At 45.5% G+C, this 19119-nt stretch overlaps 1 protein-coding gene across 10 annotated transcripts in view; it reads right to left on the bottom strand.

The window, feature by feature from the left end:
• The window catches only part of SIRT1 (sirtuin 1), a 355375-nt gene that overhangs the window by 36966 nt on the left and 299290 nt on the right, over nt 1–19119 (bottom strand). For all 10 annotated transcript variants that reach the window (XM_075613008.1, XM_075613016.1, XM_075613009.1 and 7 more), the window contains one exon: nt 13962–14148. In XM_075613008.1, coding sequence (XP_075469123.1) covers nt 13962–14148 — 187 coding nt within the window. The remainder of the gene's footprint in view (nt 1–13961; nt 14149–19119) is intronic.

Genomic DNA, 19119 nt, shown 5'->3' with positions numbered 1-19119 from the left:
CATTTTTGGTTACTAGAAAGTAGTCTATATGAGAATAGGTCTGGTTTGGAGTTGAGTAAAAAGTGTAGTCCCGCTGACCCTGATGCTGGGTTCTCCAAATGTCCACCAGTGAGAACTCATTTAGTGTCCTCCTTAACCTTTTCCCGGTGTGGTGGGAGTGGGCTGTATGGGGGCAACCCGTTACTGATGATTTGTCCTCGGTGGGGTTAAGGACCATATTTAGGTCGCCGCCGACCAGCACCGATGACAGATATCCAGGGTCAATGCCCTCGAGAACTGTTTTTAGAAATTCCATTTGGGAGACTTCCTGTGACGTCAAGAGGAATGGCTGCCTGAGAGACTTGCTCCAGGGCCCCTCCAACGTATAACCCATATAAACAGCACTTAAATAAACAAATCCCCCCCCCAAAACCTACAGCCCTGAACCCCTAAGACCAGCTGGGCACAAGAGGGACCTTTTCCGGCGATTTGGAGAGGGGTTGCCGGCGCTCTGGGATGCCTCCTGTGAGCCCCGACCCCCGGTGGAAGTCTCCCCCTGCCTCACGTAAAAGGTCAGAGGAACCGTTTGGAGGAGCGGTGCGGGAGGTAGGAGAGGCGGTGGGGCTAAGCTCCGGGCGTTCCGCGGAGTCAGCTCTAACTGCGGAATTCGGGGATCCCCCCCCTGCACGCGCAGGCTTTGAAGTGCGCCCTCGGCGGCCTCCCGCAGCCCGAGGGGAAGCCGGAGCAGCATCAGCATCTCTCTGCTGCGGTCCCCGCTTGCCCCCTCCCCCAGAATAAATCAAATCAATATCCATACCCCCATCAGGCGACCCCGGCAAGGGAGAGTACCCCCTGGCTGCAGGAACTGCGAGTCTCACCACGTGGCAGCAGGGGAGGTAGCGGCCATCTTAAAGGAGCACTCCACTGAGACACCAGCTCCCCTTAAAGAGATATACAGCTGCTTGTCCCAACCAGAATTTACATATAAAAGACACTAGATGGCGCTCAAACACTATATCTATGTGCAATTAACAATGAAAAATAATAAATTAAATTAAATAAATTATATAAAATCACCGTGCAATAAATAAAAGTAAAAACACTCAAACCCTTGTAGGACTGTTTCAGGGTCCACACTCAAAGTACAATGGAACGAAAACAGGGGAGCGTCAGTACCTGAAAAAATATATAAAAAATTACCATAGTGTATACTGCTTACAAACAAAATACATTAAATGGTAGGGCTCCAAGGAGCAACAGAGTGCTGTGTCAAGGATTATGGTCCATAAACAGCATATAGTTAGGGAGAACGATATCCCAGAAGAGAGACAACAGAGCCAAGGTTAAAAAGCCAAAATAAAATTTATCCACAAATGGTAAAATTTAAGGCTTACAAGATACCAGGTAAAACAGGCGTGGGTAACAGGTTAGAGTTGGAACGCCGAGTCGCGACCTCGTAGACCTCCTGCACGTCTGTCTTCTCCCCCGGTATCTGTCCTGTGCTGCAGACTGGATGCCGATACGTCACTTCCGGTTTGACGGAACACTTGGCGCCACCGGAGCATCAGCTGGAGACTGTCTCCCTCAGGATGTCACGTTGAGGGCTACGCTCTACGCGTTTCGCCGTATAGGGTGAACGGCTTCCGTGACGAAGCCGTTCACCCTATACGGCGAAACGCGTAGAGCGTAGCCCTCAACGTGACATCCTGAGGGAGACAGTCTCCAGCTGATGCTCCGGTGGCGCCAAGTGTTCCGTCAAACCGGAAGTGACGTATCGGCATCCAGTCTGCAGCACAGGACAGATACCGGGGGAGAAGACAGACGTGCAGGAGGTCTACGAGGTCGCGACTCGGCGTTCCAACTCTAACCTGTTACCCACGCCTGTTTTACCTGGTATCTTGTAAGCCTTAAATTTTACCATTTGTGGATAAATTTTATTTTGGCTTTTTAACCTTGGCTCTGTTGTCTCTCTTCTGGGATATCGTTCTCCCTAACTATATGCTGTTTATGGACCATAATCCTTGATCCAGCACTCTGTTGCTCCTTGGAGCCCTACCATTTAATGTATTTTGTTTGTAAGCAGTATACACTATGGTATTTTTTTATATATTTTTTCAGGTACTGACGCTCCCTTGTTTTCGTTCCATTGTGCTTGTCCCAACCACCAACTTCCAACTGCTGCCTGAGCCTCAGGGTGCCACAACCCCCTACATCCCCAGCAACACTGCACTGAGCCAAATAAATAAATAAATACTCAGCAGCTTCAGAAACACCCCAGAAGTTCCGCAACACTCTCACACCCCCCCCCTCAAATAAAAGGGAGTAAAAATAATAAAGAGGGGACTATCAGACTTTCGGAGACGTCCCCCAAAGAAGGCGCAATGCTGTCAAAGAACAAGCAGACCCAAAATACGGTCACTAAGTTCTTTGCACCCGCGCAACACCAGATGGAGCCGTCCGCCGAGACCCAAGAGGGCGTCGTGGACCCCGACCACGCCGGGACAAGTGCGGAGCAGATCCAATTTGAACTGCCTGGACATGGACTGCACAAAGACTTCTTTGAGGCCCTATTTAATAAAATCAGACGGAGGTTCCAGGAAGATTTGGCTTTAGCCATAGAAGGCCTCAGATCCGACGTAGATAGCCTTACCGCTAGCGCTGAGACACTAGAAGCAAATGTAGAGGAGGTCTGCCACACTCAATCGACAACAGAGGACGAGGTGAACAGGCTTGGTAACCTCGTGAATGAGCTAAGGGACGCCCTCGACGACCAGGAAAATAGACGGAGGAGACAAAACATCCACATCAGAAATGTGCCAGAAACAATCCTGCCGGACGCCATACAAGTATACCTGAAGATTTTCCTGAAGCTGGTCCCGGATCTGCAGGAGCATGAGCTACTGATGGACCGTGCCCATCGTGCCCTGGGTCCCAAATCCCCAGACCCCAACCACCGCACAGACATCATAGTCAAAATGCATACCTATACCGCAAAGGAGCGAATCATGGCGGCTAGCAGAGGGGTGGGTGACATCCAAATAGGAGAAGACACCCTGCAGATCTTTGCTGACCTGTCCGCTTTCACAATCAACAAACGCAAAGACATGAAACCCTTAACTACTATACTGAGGGCTCAAGGCATTCGCTATAGATGGGGATTCCCCTTCAAACTGGTGGTCCCCAGAAATGGACGCTTTCTAACCATTGTGGACCCAGAGGATATCCAGGACTTCCTTAAGGCTCTCGGAATACCCTCTCCACAAACCCAACAGCCTCCCCCAAGAGCGGCCAACAAACCCGCCTCCTCTGAGACCCCCCGTGCTTCGGAACGGCTGGCGAGCCAGAAGCAACACTAGAGCCAACTAACCTCATCTCCCGCTATGGGCCGGGAGCACCAGCTCCCCACCGAAACCTGCCTAAGCCCATACTGACGCGACAGACCCGCCGAGGACTTGAGGAAGACCACCAGAGGAACCCCCACCTCCCCGAAGAGAGGCCAAGTCCACCCATCTACCTGATGTTCCTGCTACCTCCAATCTCGGCAACTGGCGCCGTAGCACAGCATTCCCAGAGGAGAAACGCAGAGACAATCAGCGACAGACCCCCCAGCACACTGCCGTCTAGAACTCAGCCAAGACCCCCCTCCACTAACCCTCATTCCCCCCCCACCACAACCCTTTCCTTCCCTCATTTCCCCCCCGCCCGTTCCCCCACCCCCCCAACCCTTTCCCCCTCCCCCAACCCCTCCCCCCCTAGACCAACCCCCCTCCTGAATCCCCCCTCCCCCTCCTCCCCTACCTGCCCCTCCCGACCCCCCCCCCCTTTTTTCCTACCACCACCTACCAGAGCCGGGGGAGCTGGAGTCGGAGGGTGACGACCCCAACCTGGGGCCTCCGACCCCGGCGATCGTGGTACAGCCCCCCAGAGAGAAATCCCTGGCTACTGAAGAGGACTATGCAGACTATATCCCTAACCCAAGGGGGTTCAGCAAAATGAGGTTGGATCCAACTTTTTCCCCCTGACCCCGATATGCCACCAGTCTACTCCTACCCGCCCCTCCGCCACCACCACTGTCTCCAACCCCCTCTCCGATCCCCTGTGCCCCCCCACCCCTCCCCCCCAGAGAGGCCCAGATCTGGGTCCCCATCGCAACGCCAGCTCCGAAACAATCCAAAACAAGAACTATTTACCCCTGAAACTGCGAGCAAACCATTAGCCCCCCCTCCACACAACCCGCCCTCCCCCACCCCCCAGCCCCCCCCACCTACTATCCACCGCTCTGCCACAGGGAGGCAAAGCCCAGGACAAATATCACGTGACAGGACACAGAGAACTTATCAACGTCATGTATGAAAATGCTCACATCTATGTTAAAATGTTGTGGTATAGATTCCTCCCCGTCCCCCTCCCCTCTTTTCTTCCCCCCCTCCTTTCCCCCCCCTTTTTTCCCCCTCTTTCCGCCCTCCCCAATCAACAGTAAGGGTAACGCAGCCTTCAAACCCTTCCCCCACCCCCTCCCTCCCCCCTCAGGGCAGCCGAAGTGATGAGTAGGGAAATGTAATGAAGGAATTTACAAAAAATAAAAAAATAAGCAGCCACAAGCAAAAAAAGAGGAGTAGCCATCCTTATACGGAATGGCGTCCCTTTTGTTCTATCCAAGTCACTCCCAGACCCCGATGGTCGGTCCCTGATACTACAGGGCACCCTGTCTGGCACCCCAATCACACTTGTAAACATCTACGCCCCCAATGACAACCAACTCCCTTTCCTAAGAACACTCCTCCAATCCCTAGAACAGCAATCTTTCTCATCTCTGATTATCGGAGGTGACTTTAACATGGTGGCCTCTTACGCACTAGACAAATCGAACCCCGCGCCCACCCTCCTCCCATCCTCTCCCACTCCATACACCATCCAATCCCAAAAGAAAGCTAAGAAATTTAGTGACATCATGGAGGAATTCTCACTAGTGGATATATGGAGGGCTCAGCACCAGGGTCAGAGGGACTATACCTTCTTCTCCACCCCTCATCAGTCCTACTCGAGGATCGATTATTTTCTAGGTACTAGCAACATCTTCCAGGCGTCCTCCCAGTCAAACATAGGCCCAATCACCTGGTCCGACCATGCACCAATTGAACTTACCCTATCCATACCCTTTGTGAAAAACACCCAATAACAGATGGAAGTTAAATGATTCCATGTTAAACTGCCCTGACACAGAAATGATACTCCGCCAAAAGCTATCAATGTTCTTTCAAATTAATGCAGGTTCAGTCTCCGCCCCAGCCATGCTCTGGGAGGCCCATAAAGCCTCCATCAGAGGAGACCTGATTTCAATCGCATCACACAAAAAGAAAATTAAACTTAAGCTCCAAAAAGAGATCTTAGACAAGATCACCAAGCTAGAACAGCAGCATAAAACTACGGCATCTAAAAAAACGCTTAAACAACTAAATCTAGCTAGATCTGCCTCAAACAGACCCAACTCGAGGAAGTAGAGAAGGCACTAAGGTGGGCGAAGCAAAAATTCTTCGATAAAGGCAATAAAGCTGACAGGCTTCTAGCCTCAAAACTCAGGGGCACGAGAGTCAAATCTCAGATAGCCCGCATACAGACACGAAATGGACAGACCACATACATAGAAAAAGAGATAGCACAGGAATTTGCAGACTTTTACTCTGACCTTTACAACCTTCACCCCCCAACCCAGGACCCGGTTAGCCTTAATACTATCTCACAATATCTAGAGCAATGCAACCTGCCCACCCTATCCCAGGAAGAGGTAGAGAAGTTAAATAAAAATGTCTCCCAAGAGGAACCATCTGAAGCCATTAAATCACTCAAATTAGCCAAAACCCCGGGCCCAGACGGTTTCTCAAACTCCTATTATAAAATGTTCTTGCCAATCCTCTCCCCATACCTATTAGATATGTACAACTCCTTCCTCCAAGGGGAACCAATCCCTGCTACGATTACAGCGACAAATCTGGCTATAAGCCACAAGGAGGGCAGAGACCCGCTCCTCTGCGGTAACTACAGGCCCATCTCCCTGTTAAATACCGATCTCAAAATCTACAGTAAGATCTTGGCAAACAGGCTAAATCCAATTCTCCCTAGACTCATACACATAGATCAAGTAGGTTTTGTGTCAGGAAGACAGGCCTCCGACAACACCCGCAAAATTGTGGATATAATAGACCACGTGCATCTCACCGGATCCAAAGTAATGATTCTGAGCCTCGACGCTGAAAAAGCGTTCGACAGAATCAAATGGTCTTTTTTAGACCAAACAATGCTGAGGTTTGACTTCAGTGGCCCTTTCCTAGAGGGAGTGAGAGCCCTCTATCAAAACCCAACAGCGTATGTCAAACTATCAGGCGGATTCTTGGATCCAATAAAAATCAGGAACGGGACCAGACAGGGCTGCCCGCTTTCCCCCTTGTTATTTGCCCTAACCATTGAACCTCTAGCGGCCAAAATTAGAGCCGAAAAAAGTATCAAGGGGATCCAAATTGCGGACCTAGAGTACAAAATTTCCCTATTCGCGGACGATGTGATTCTGACCCTCAGTGACCCCCTTTCCTCCCTTCCTAGCCTTCAAAGGCATCTGACTCAATTTGGGCAGGTCTCTGACTATAAGGTCAACATAGACAAATCGGAAGCCCTAAATATCTCCCTCCCACCCCAGACATGGAAACTTATCCAAGCCACTACAAATACAAGTGGAGCTCCACCTATATAAAATATATGGGGGTCAAAATTTCAAACTCGTATAACTCCCTTTATCAACACAATTACCCCCCCCCCCTATTTGACCAGATTAAAAAAGATTTGGAAACGTGGAAAAAACACCAAATTTCCTGGTTTGGAAGAATAATGTCCATAAAAATGAACGTTCTCCCACGGTTACTATATTTCTTTCAAACCCTCCCCATCGTAGTGCCACGCCCGGCTCTAAAGAACATCCAGTCACTAATGCTTCAATTCATTTGGAACGATAAGAGACCTAGGGTTCCAAGGTCAGTGATGCTCTCCTCAAGAGCAAGAGGAGGCATGGGGGTCCCCGACTTAGTCAGATATTACTTCGCAGCACAATTGAAGCAGGCTGTAGTTTGGAAATGCGACCCAGCCTTGGCCTGTTGGCTCGCAATAGAGTCACATTACGCACAGCCTCACTCCATCCAAGTGGCACTCTGGACCACAGAAGGGAGAGGGAGTGGGCCACAGAGGTTTGGCCTTGGAGCAATGAGATGCACGTCGGACGCATGGCTCAAAAGCAAAGGGAAGTATGGTCTGCTAGCTTCTCCCTCCCAGCTCACCCCACTCTTTGGGAACCCCAACTTCCCGCCATGGTGTTCCACAAGACAATTTGACCAATTCCAGGGTCACACTATTAGGATGGTTGCCGATCTACTGCAGAAGGGAGAGATCCTAACTTTTCAGGCATTAAAGAACAAATTCCAGACATAAGACCTTCATCTATTTAAATATTTACAACTTAGGCACTTCCTACACTCAATGTCTCCAACCTCCAAATTCCCCCCCGCTGACCTGATTTGAAACCCTGTGTCTCAAAGACATATACCAGAGAGGCCTGATATCACAGATATACAAAAGCACGGAACCGACATCAGACCCCCCCGAAACACCGCTATATGCAAAAATGGTCGGACGAACTAGGTCTCCCAATAGACCTGGAAGACTGGGAGGACATTTGGGAGCAAAGCCCCTAAAACCTCAATTTGTACGACGATAAAAGAAAACATCTATAAAATTATATTCCAGTGGTACCTGACCCCGGCTAGGCTGAGCCAGGTCTACCTCGGACCTGTGCTGGAGGGGATGTGGTCAAAAGGGAGACATGGCCCACATTTGGTGGTCATGTCCAGAGATCCAGAAGTTCTGGACCAAGATCCAGACACTTATCTACGAGATCACTGGAATCCCTCTCCCCCTGGACCCCCTGACCATGGTGCTGAGCAAACCCATAGACGACCTCCCCCCACCAATGTCCCGGCTGATCAGGGCCATGCTGACAGCGGCCAGATGCTCTATAGCGGCACCCTGGAAACAGATTAAGGCCCCCTCGAGAACCACAGTAGTGAGAAGGGTTAATGAGGTCATGACTATGGAGAAGCTTACGGCCATGCTCCAAAAGAAAATGCCCCAGTTCTGGAACACATGGGACCCCTGGATCGAGAGATAAACCCCCAAAAATTCAAGGCACCTAGGTCTAGCAGCCACGCCCAAACAATTGGAGAGCTACACTGGGACACCTCTGGGCAAGCCCACATACCCCGCCTCCCCTCCTTTCCCCCCCTCCCATGTTTGTCTCCTCCTCCCCCCCTCCTCTTCCCCTTACTCTTTTTCCTACTGAAAACGGAAAACTGTTATTGGTCCTTCTCTGGAAATAATGAGCAGAAATGTTGTGGGCCCACGACACTACTGTATGTAACTTTATCTGTGACTGTGACCAATAAAAAAATTGTTACAAGAAATTCCATTTGGTTCTCGTTAGGGGCATATACATTGACCAGGGCAATTGCAGAGCCTGCCAGAGAGCCGTATACCACTAAAAATCTACCCTCTGGGTCCGCCATTGTTTTGATATAATTGAATGGACTGCCTTGCCGGATTGGGATGGCTACTCCCTGTTTTTTTACTACTAAATGAAGCGAGAAAACACATTGGGAACACTTTTTTGAATAAATTTGAGGGGTCTTGAGATGTGAAGTGGCTCTCCTGCAGGAACAAGATGTCACCCCCTGACTTTTTCAGATCTTGGAGGGCCAATCTCCTTTTCCTGTTATTTTGTAGGCCTTTGACATTTAATGATACTATCTTAATTGGGGGCCAGGTTAGTCATTGGATTTTTTTGTGGTGTGGAACCATAGGACCCCTCCTTTCATGCTTCCCTCCCTTTAAGATTAAGTCACTTCAGGAAAAAAAATGGAAACCGTCACATGGTGCACAATTTACCATGTCATGCCTTTCCTTTTTTGGAGTGATGTGACATCACGGAAAAGGGTGGCATGCTACCTGATTGTCTGGCTTCCCTCCCTTTTTGGTAACGTTACATCACACAAAAAAAAGGAAATGCATCACATGGTATATCAGCATTTTTTTGCTGAAGTGAAGTCATCGTAAAGGGAGGGAAGCATATGCTACCTGATTGGCTGGCTTCCCTCCCTTTAAGATGACGTCACATCATTAAAAAAAAAGGAAACAATCACAGGTCTTATATAAGGCCTGTCACGTATCATTTGACCCTAAGAAGCCGTCAGATTAACATTTTGTGTCCTGGACTTGACCTATTGGATTACAAAGAAGGAGAAAAAGTAGAAAAGAAGGAAGATAAGTTCTTTATTCTTTCCTTTCTTCTTACCAGAGACTCCTCTGCAATCAACTGAGGATCATGGACTTCTGCGCATCATGGTGCTGAGGATCATTGCGTCGTGGGGCCAGAGTTAGTGCCGCAGTAGGATGAGGAGGGTGAATGTTCATCCCAGCAAAGGCAAGAGAAGAATTGATTGTATTTTATTGCATTTTTTTTAGGTTGCCCGTTGATTGGCAATGTGTTCATCTATACCCCTTTAAGGGTATACTGTAGATAAGCACAGAGACAATAACTGCATTTTTTGGCAAATGTTTGTTTTTATTTAAAAGTAATGTATTTCTGTTAGATTGCCCATTCATTGCCATTGAGATAATCCATGCCCATATTATAGACATGGTTTACTACAGTGACAAATCAATGGGTTTAATTTCAAATGTTTGTTTTAATTTAAATGTAATGTATTTTATTTTGTGGTTCGTTAATTTTGAGGTTACCCATTCATTGCCATTGTAGCAATCCATGTCCATATTGTGGGCATAGTTTACCACTATGACAATCCCGGCGGTCGATCACAGCAGTTGTCGCCGGCCCCGCTGCAGGCTTCTGTCGGTCCCACGCTGGCTGCTCACGCACGCGTCGGGTCAACCTATCACGCCAGCGCACCGGAAGCTTAGCCCAGCTGACTTCCGGTGCTGTTGTCAGAGACCAGGCACTGGGTGCTTTTTTTTTTTTTTTAATGAACTGGCCCGGGTGCGCAGGGGGCCCAGGACGCAAACACCGGCAGTCCCACCCCCCCCCCTGTTGGCGGCCCTGCAAACACACACACACTCACTCACTCAATCTCCTGAGTTACAGGCTCCGGTAGGGGGAGCCGGTATCTCCCTGCATTGTTTAAATGTCCCGGTCACGTGGGCCGTGACGCGGGAGAATTTAAACATGGCAGAAATTATGGCAACCCATACTGGGGCCTATAACTCAGGAAGCATGGTGACCCTGAGGCTGAAATTGATGCGAATCAGTTCCAGAGACCCCTTGCTTCAATACTGTGCTATTAAAGTAAAAGATACGCGGTCGCCTGTTAGAGGCACGCAGGTAGAGTGACTTACTGCATGTCTCTTAAAGACAGGTGCATCTTACATAGTTACATGTAGTTACATAGTAGATGAGGTTGAAAAAAGACTTCCGTCCATCAAGTTCAACCTATGCTAAATTTAGACAACAGATATTTTATCATATATCTATACTTATTGATCCAGACGAAGGCAAACAAAAAAAACCCCCAGAGTCACATCATCCAATGATATCTCATAAGGGGAAAAATAAATTCCTTCCTCACTCCAAGAATTGGCAATCGGATTAATCACTGGATCAACATCCTTCCCATGTTTACATATTTGGTATATCCCTGTAAACCTTTCCTATCTAAAAAGCTGTCCAACCTTTTTTTGAACAAATCTATTGTATCTGCCATCACAGTCTTCATGGGTAATGAATTCCACATTTTAACTGCCTTTACTTTAAAGAACCCTTTCCCTGGTTGCTGGTGAAATCTTTTTTCCTCCAACCTTAAGGGATGGCCCCGAGTCCTTTGTACTGCCCGTGGGATGAATAGTTATTTTGAAAGCTCCTTGTATTGTCCCCGAATATATTTTTATATAGTTATCATGTTCCCTCTTAGATGCCTCTTTTCAAATGTAAATAAATCTAATTTAGCTAGCCCCTCCTCATAAGTTAGATTGTCCATCCCCTTTATTAATTTGGTGGCTCTTCTCTGCACTCTCTCTAGTTCCATAATGTCTTTTCTTAGGATTGGTGCCCAAAATTGTACTCCATATTCAAGGTCTGGTCTTACTAATGCTTTGTAAAGGGGCATAATTATGTTTACTTCCCTTCCATCCATTGTCCGTTTGATGCTAGATAAGTTCTTGATTGCCTTTGCAGCTACTGCATGACTTTGGGCACTATTGCTAAGCCTGCTCTCTACAAGCACTCCTAAATCCTTCTCCATCAAGGATTCCCCAATTTATTCCCATTTAATTTGTAATTCGCCAATTTATTCTTGCATCCCAAATGCATAACCTGACATTTATCTGTATTAAACCTCATCTGCCATTTACCTGCCCAAGTTTCCAGTCTCTCCAAGTCCTTCTGAAGAGAAATTACATCCTGCTCTGATTATATTACTTTACACAATTTAGTATCATCAGTAAAGATGGAGACTTTGCTCTCGATGCCAACCTCAAGGTCATTAATAAACAAGTTAAAAAGCAGGGGTCCCAGTACCGATCCCTGAGGTACTCCACTCACGACTTTAGCCCAACTTGAAAAAGTTCCATTTATGACAACGCTCTGTTGTCTGTCCTTCAACCTGTCTTCAATCCAGGTGCATATATTATTACTTAGTCCAATTTTCTTCATTTTGTACACCAACCTCTTGTGTGAAACGTATCAAAAGCCATTGCGAAATCTAAGTAGACCACATTAACTGCATTACCCTGGTCTAAATTCCTACTTACCTCCTAAAAGAAACAAATAAGGTTAGTTTGGCATGATCTATCCTTCATAAATCCATGCTGACTATTACTAATAATTTTGTTTTCCATTAGGTATTAATGAATATTATCACGTACTAAACATTCAAGTAGTTTCCCCACTATTGAAGTCAGGCTTACAGGTCTGTAATTCCTCGGTTGTGATCTAGCTCCCTTTTTAAATATAGGAATCACATCTGCTTTACGCCAATCTTGTGGTACTGAGCCTGTGGAAATTGAGTCCTTGAATATTAAATATAATGGTTTGGCTATTACTGAGCTTAACTCCTTGAGCACTCTTTGATGTATGCCACTCTTGGATGAATCCATCTCCGTAGTATTCATACAACGCAAGTCCTATTCAGAACCAGGGACCCCCGCTGTGTTAATCCCACTGGGCCATTACCGCCTGCTATTCATTGGGCCATAGGGTGGTCAACACTTTGCACACACTACACCAGCGCATGCTCTACAGCAGATGCTACATCTGTATGTGAGGAGGGTGCCAAGCACAGCATCTACCAACATGGCCATTTATTAGCCGAGTTCCGCTCCTAAGTAGGACTTTGGACACAAAACAGAAATTTAATTATTACCCAAATACCTCCAGGCTTAACCCAAGAAACTCCCTTCTATATAGCCGTGCCGCAGAAACCAAAAAAGATCTCAGAAAGAGAAGCTATCAATTTTTCAGCGCAAACAGCCTTCTCCAACTGCAAGCTCCGACTCCGAATCAGAGAAAGACAGTCAACTATCAACCGAGAAGGACGTGGTTGCATGTACTGTATATGTTTATTCATATAGTGCCACTACTGTATGCAGCGCTTTACATAATAATGCAGACAGTACAGGGATTAATATTCAATGTTTCACAAGCACAGTAAACAATAGGAATTAGGGAGTACTGCGAAAATCTTTCACTGAATTGAAGCAAGAACTAATTTCTATTGGAGAAAGAAATAACACTGAAGAAGCCAATATGCATGAGAAGCATGAAAGAAAGTAAAAAAGAAGAGAACTGTTTTTGAAGGCATGCATTCTGGTTTCAAAGGGAAAATAATGTAGGCTCATCTCTTCCTCCTCTTCAGATTTTATAAAGGTGAATCAGAGTAGATTGTTTGGTGCACTAATATAATGAAAACTCTACTGATTAAAACTATATTTGCAAAAATCCATGCCATCAATGGAGGACTGGTAAGATTCTGGTTTTGCCTCCAGCTAATGGGAACATATTTTACATGTTAATAATAATAGTTTTATCTTGTATAGTGCTGCAGAGACATTTTGAAGACACAGTCCCTGCCCAGTGGAGCTTACAATCTATGTTTTTGATGCTTGGAGACCTGGAAAAATTCTGGTGGAAGCAAGCTTTAAAAAAAACAAAAAAAAAAAACACATGGAAGAGCTATAGAGCTCTTCAAAGCTTGTGTGAAACACATAACTATTATACCAGTCCATTGAAGGGTACTGTATCTCAAATTGCACACAACCTAGGAGAAGGCAAGTACAGTATGAAACTATACAATAGGAAACCTCCACACGTATATGGATTTAACTTTTACATTTTAGACTAATTTCCTTGAGCAATACATATCTATGCATCTAGGAGCAGGAAATGAAAGATGTACTGACATGTTTTTGGAAACGCAATAGGTTTTTACAGATTTTTTTCACACATTATTTACTTGCAAGCATGTTCCAAATTAAACAACATGATTATGAATTTACATCTAATAACAAAACTAGTATATTATTACACTATTCCCTAGTTCAGGGGTGCGCAAACTGGGAGGGCACAACATTTTCTGTGGGGCGCAACACTTACAGAGGCCGCGTGCTCTTCCCCACAACATTTAAATTAAATGCCGGGGGAGCATGCGACTACTCTGTATATCTCCTACCTTGTCTTTGACGGATTTTAGCAACGCATCGCCATGACAACTCAGTCAAATGACACTGCAGGGTCAAATGACAACGTGACCTCACATGACACCCCGGATGCCGGAGAAAAGGTAAAGGGGCAGGGAGGAGGAAAAAGTGCGAGCAGGCAAGGGGGCGCAAAGAAAAAAGTTTGCGCACCACTGCTCTAGTGCGCCTGAATATATACTTACTTGGTATCAACGCTACAGGTCTTACTTTCAATGAAGATCCAATAACAATGAGAAGATCAACCTCATTTTTGTCATACTTCATAGCTCTGTGGAATGGTTCTGGTAAATTTTCACCAAAGAAAACAATATCAGGTTTCATGATACAATGAGGGTCATCTTGTGAACACCTTGGGCATCTTGGCACTACCTACATATAAACAAAGGAAACATTCATTATTACATTGCTAGATAGTAGATGAGGTTAAAAAAAAAAAAGGACATGTCAATTTAACTCAATCTATGTAAAATGTAGACAATGTATACTCATCCCATATTTGTATTTACAGTATATTGATACAGAGGAAGGAAAACAAAAGACTACAGTAAAACATTATCCAATGATGCCTTATGAGGGGAAAAATAAATTCCTTTCGGACTCCAGTAATGGCAATTAGATCTCTCTATGGATCAACATAATGCCCATGTTTACTTATTTGGTTTATCTATGTATAACTTTCCTTTCTAAAAAGATGTTCAACCTTTTCGTAAAGATATCTACTGTATTTGCCATCACAGTCTCTATGGGTAATGAATTCAACATTTTAAAAGCCTTACTGTAAAGAACCCTTTACTTTGTTGCTGGTGAAATCTCCTTTCTTCCAATCTTAAGGGAGGACCACATATGTCTATTGTACGGTCTTTGGGATAAATAGTTATTTTAAAAGTTCCTTATATTGACAATGAATATAGCAATCATATCCCCTCTTTGACACTTCTTTTGTAATGTAAAGAAAAATGAATTTTGCTAGCCTTTCCTCATAAGTCAGACCTTCCACCCTGTGATCTAATTTTGACTATCCCTTATCTCCTCTACCATGCACCATGACTTTTTCCTGGAAAGGCTCTTTACCCTGTGTGTGCAGCCATTTGTGGAATAAATATATAAGAAATGGGAGAGAAAAAATGTGTATGACAAAGCGTAAATCTGAGTATAAAATGTATTTGTACAAAAAAAAAAAAAAAGTTTTGCGATAGGCACACTCACAATTGAAGATCATAGGACTTGCGTATGTTCCCCCCACACTGGTGGCTGGTGACAAATTCAAGACCTTTTGTATGAGACAAGCCTATTGGATATACACTCTGCACTCTCGCAGGTTTTAATGAGTGTATTGACACCAATACATTCGATTTGATTATGTGTGTATGTATATCTTTATTTATATAGTGCCATTAATGTACATAGTGCTTAACAGCAGTAATACACGTAATGATCATATAAATAACAAGTAATACATAATGGGAAGAAGTGCTTCAGACATAAATGTGGCATTTAGGAAAATGAGTCCACGCCCTGAAGAGCTCCCAATCTAATTGGTAAGTTGGAAGAATGTACAGACACAGTAAGAAGGTGTTCTGGTATGTGTACAAGTGAAAAAATCAAAATGCGCAACTAACTTCACCATAAAATAATCACGAAACTAGTGTTTAAGTGATTAGAGTGCAACCTTGCATATACCCCTCACAACCAGTGAATATAAAAAAAGTAACATACAGTAACCCAGCTGTATCTAACGAAAGTGGCTCAACACTCCCACAGCACTAGACAAAGAGACAAAAACAACAGCGCAAAGACGCAAATAGTGAGGTATGTATTAATTAAAATAAAGGGTACTGCACCGACACACTTTATTCGAGCAAATACCCGGTATGTACCTGGCAGATACCTGGAATGCGCCACTCCTCACCTCTGACAAGCCCCGTTGCATTTGCCTTCCCAGCCTGGGTTCATGCCTGGCTGATGGGCGGCTGATCTGTTAAATGATAATGATTAGGATTTAATAGGCTGCAATGCTTCGCGTGTCTACCAGATGGCATAAATTCATGAATTTTAATGCAGTATATATATATATATACTGTGCAGTATTGCAGCCAGCGGGAATAAAATGCTTCAATCCCTGCTTGGAAAATAACCCAATGCACTCGGGCAGAAAACAGTCACAAACCTCAATACACCCGGGTATACCCGAATTCGTGGGACAAGCCAAGCTCGAATAAAGTGTGTCGCCAGTGTATGTATTCTGCGTACATTTAGTAATTAAAACAAGTGCATTGAGTGTATAATACACAGATGGTTACCACACGGCAAGACCAGGATACTAGGACGGAAACCAATCCTTCAGGTAAGTAGTTCCAGATGGTGTGAGGACGTCACCCCTCCTCATCAAGCAGATGGCACAGTGCACGATCAATCCAGCTCGGGGTACATGTCTCATCAGGGGGAACACTTCTCCAGGATGAAGGGTATTCGGTCTCCCAATTATAGGGCAAACGTGCCTCACAGAGGTACAACAGTCCCGCCCACACGTGGTGGAAAGTCTATTGCGCGTGCGTGATGTGTAGTTTCCATCTCAACACCAAGAGACTCGGCTGGTAATAAATTGTACTACCACATAGAGCACCATGCGCAGCATCTCAGGTGGTTGTAATCGCGCCTCTGCGATACAGAACTGAGCAGATTCGCTGACAGATGACACACAACAGCAGTGTGTATTTACAATAGAACAGATAAATCATCCCTAAAGAAGTAGCCTGTTCGGTACAAAACGCGTATGATTAGTATTTTATTACTATAAGTCCGCTTTATCTTTGACAAAGCGCTGCAGGAGCGCGAAACGTGTTACAGTATCACTTTGCCCACCTGTATGTTCCTGTGTATTTTCTTTATGGATTAAACTACCTTGTTTTTACGGCACTTTATTGCTTGGTCCCCACTTTTTGCTTCCTTGGCTCCACCTGGATCAATTAGGAACCCGTGTTATGCACCCCTGCAGGAGATGCATGCGACCTGGCGCTTACACTGATGGACTACTTTCTCTTAATATGACTGATTTACCATTTTGGTCTCTTGCACTGTATTATTGGGTTTAGGATTGCCATCAGGACTGAGAAGTGTATATTACTATGTGCTGTGCAAATATGCATGAACTTGTGTTATAGGGATTCAGTATCAACTGGCATCACCATCAAGACTTTTACCAGCACCTACATGCTCACATGCAATATAAGATCATCTTGCTCTGGTTTAACAGCATTTGATACCACATTGAATTTCTTTGCGGTTTGTGGTTTGAGCACTATTGGAGACTCAGTGGTCTCTTGTTCATTGCTTGATGAGGAGGGATGACGTCCTGAAACCATCTGGAACTACTTACCTGAAGGATCGGTTTCCGTCCCAGTTCCTGGTCTTGCCGTGTGGTAATCATCTGTGTATTATACACTCAATGCACTTGTTTTTTTTTTTTTTTTTAATAACTTTCTTTTATTGGTTTTTCAAGGGTATTACATACAAGTATCATATTGGTACCATTCAATAATTTGAGTGACAGACAACAGCTAGACAAACGTGGGAGGGGTAGACACGACATTGTTGGGGAAGTGGGGAGGGGAGGGGTACTAGGGGTGGGGGGGGGGGGGGAGGGAAGGTGGCGCTGAGGAGGTAGCTTTGTTCTCTTCCTTCACTGGTCTCACCGTGACACTGTAGGCTCCGATCTATCTGTGGTCGTGTTGCTCTTGACTTGGCTTTAGGGGGGGGGGTCATGTAAATTGCCGTAGCCTACTTTTTAAGCTTAGTTTCGGCGTCATATCTCCTTCGTTTTTGTTCTGTCCTTGAAGGAGAACCCATCTGTCACTATCAAAGCCAGACGGCGGCATTGCTCATCCCTGGGATATCTGTCTGTGCCAACCATAGCGACCAGACTTTTTGTAAATTTGTGCCAGTGTCGTTGACCAGACTTGTCAACTTCTCCATTTGGCAAGCAAACCAAATTCTGTTCCGGATTTTATCTATTGATGGAATTGCATTCTGGTTCCACAGTGCTGCGGTCTCGCACCTCATCGCCGTGGCAAAATGTGCTATTAATTTGTTGCCTGATCTAGAGACCTCATCTGTGGGCTTACCCAGCAGGAACACCCATGGGTCAAGCTGAATTTTGAGGCCTAAAAATATCCTCTGTAACCAATCTCTAATTTGTGTCCAGACAGGAATGAGTCGTGGACAAGACCACAGCATGTGCACCAGATCTCCCCGTTCCCCGCACTGTCTGGGACAGAACGGGGAAGCTCCCGCGACAAATTTTGCCAATCTAACTGGGGTGAGATACCACCTCATTAGTACCTTATATGAGTTCTCCTTCAATGTCGTACATATCGAGCTACTGGCCGCAGCCTTAAAGATTGCTGTCCAGTCATCGTCTTCTAATGGTCCTGTCAAGTCCGTCTCCCATTGTGCCATGAACCTGGTTTTATGTGAGCTGTCAATGTCTACCCTCTGTAAAGAGCAGAAATGAGTCCCCGTGTATCGGTTCCCCGATCACAGAGCTTCTCAAAATTGGTTAGAGGCGGCCTATTCGGGTGTTTGGTATAGAATGCCCGGACCTGGAGGTATCTAAGAAATTCAGTGTTGGGTAGGTCCGTTTCTGACTGAATTAGGTCAAATGGTTTTATCGTGTCGCGCCCCTCCAGGTCTTTTAATCTTCGCAACCCCAATCTCTGCCAACGTATGAAGTTCTTATCAATCAGCCCTGGAGCAAAGTCTGGATTTCCGTATAGGGGAGTCATCAGAGTATGTTTTGAGGTTAATGAGTGATTATTTTTAGCCGTATCCCAGACCGAGAGCGAGTTAAGCACAGAGGTCAGCAGATCTCTGAGATCTTTTAATCTAGATTTAGGATACCAAATTAGGTCCTTAAGCTCTAGCGGGGCGCATGCCTGCCGCTCCAGTGCCACCCAGCGCCTCTGCTCCGGATCACCATGCCACTGTGTAATTTGGCATAATTGTGCCGCTTTATAGTATGCCATCAAACTCGGTACCGCTAAGCCTCCAGTTTCCCTAGGTCTTTGCATAATTGACATTTTTACCCGCGGTGTTTTGTTTTTCCAAATGAATCTAGTAACTGCATTCTGCAGGTTTTTAATGTCAGATCTCACTATGGGTATCGCAAGAGTTTGGAACAGATACAGTATCCTAGGGAGGAGGTTCATTTTCAGACAATAGATTCTGCCAATCCAGGATATACCGTATGCGGACCAGTCCTTTAGTTCCTTCGCGAGAGCTCTTAATAATCTCGTATAGTTCTCTTGATATAGATTGATTTATTTTAAAACCAGAGATTCTACT

Source organism: Ascaphus truei, chromosome 8 (genome assembly GCF_040206685.1).
Source record: "Ascaphus truei isolate aAscTru1 chromosome 8, aAscTru1.hap1, whole genome shotgun sequence".
Taxonomy (NCBI): domain Eukaryota; kingdom Metazoa; phylum Chordata; class Amphibia; order Anura; family Ascaphidae; genus Ascaphus; species Ascaphus truei.
Note: the sequence above shows the minus strand (reverse complement) of the source record. Positions and strands in the feature narration are given on the sequence as shown.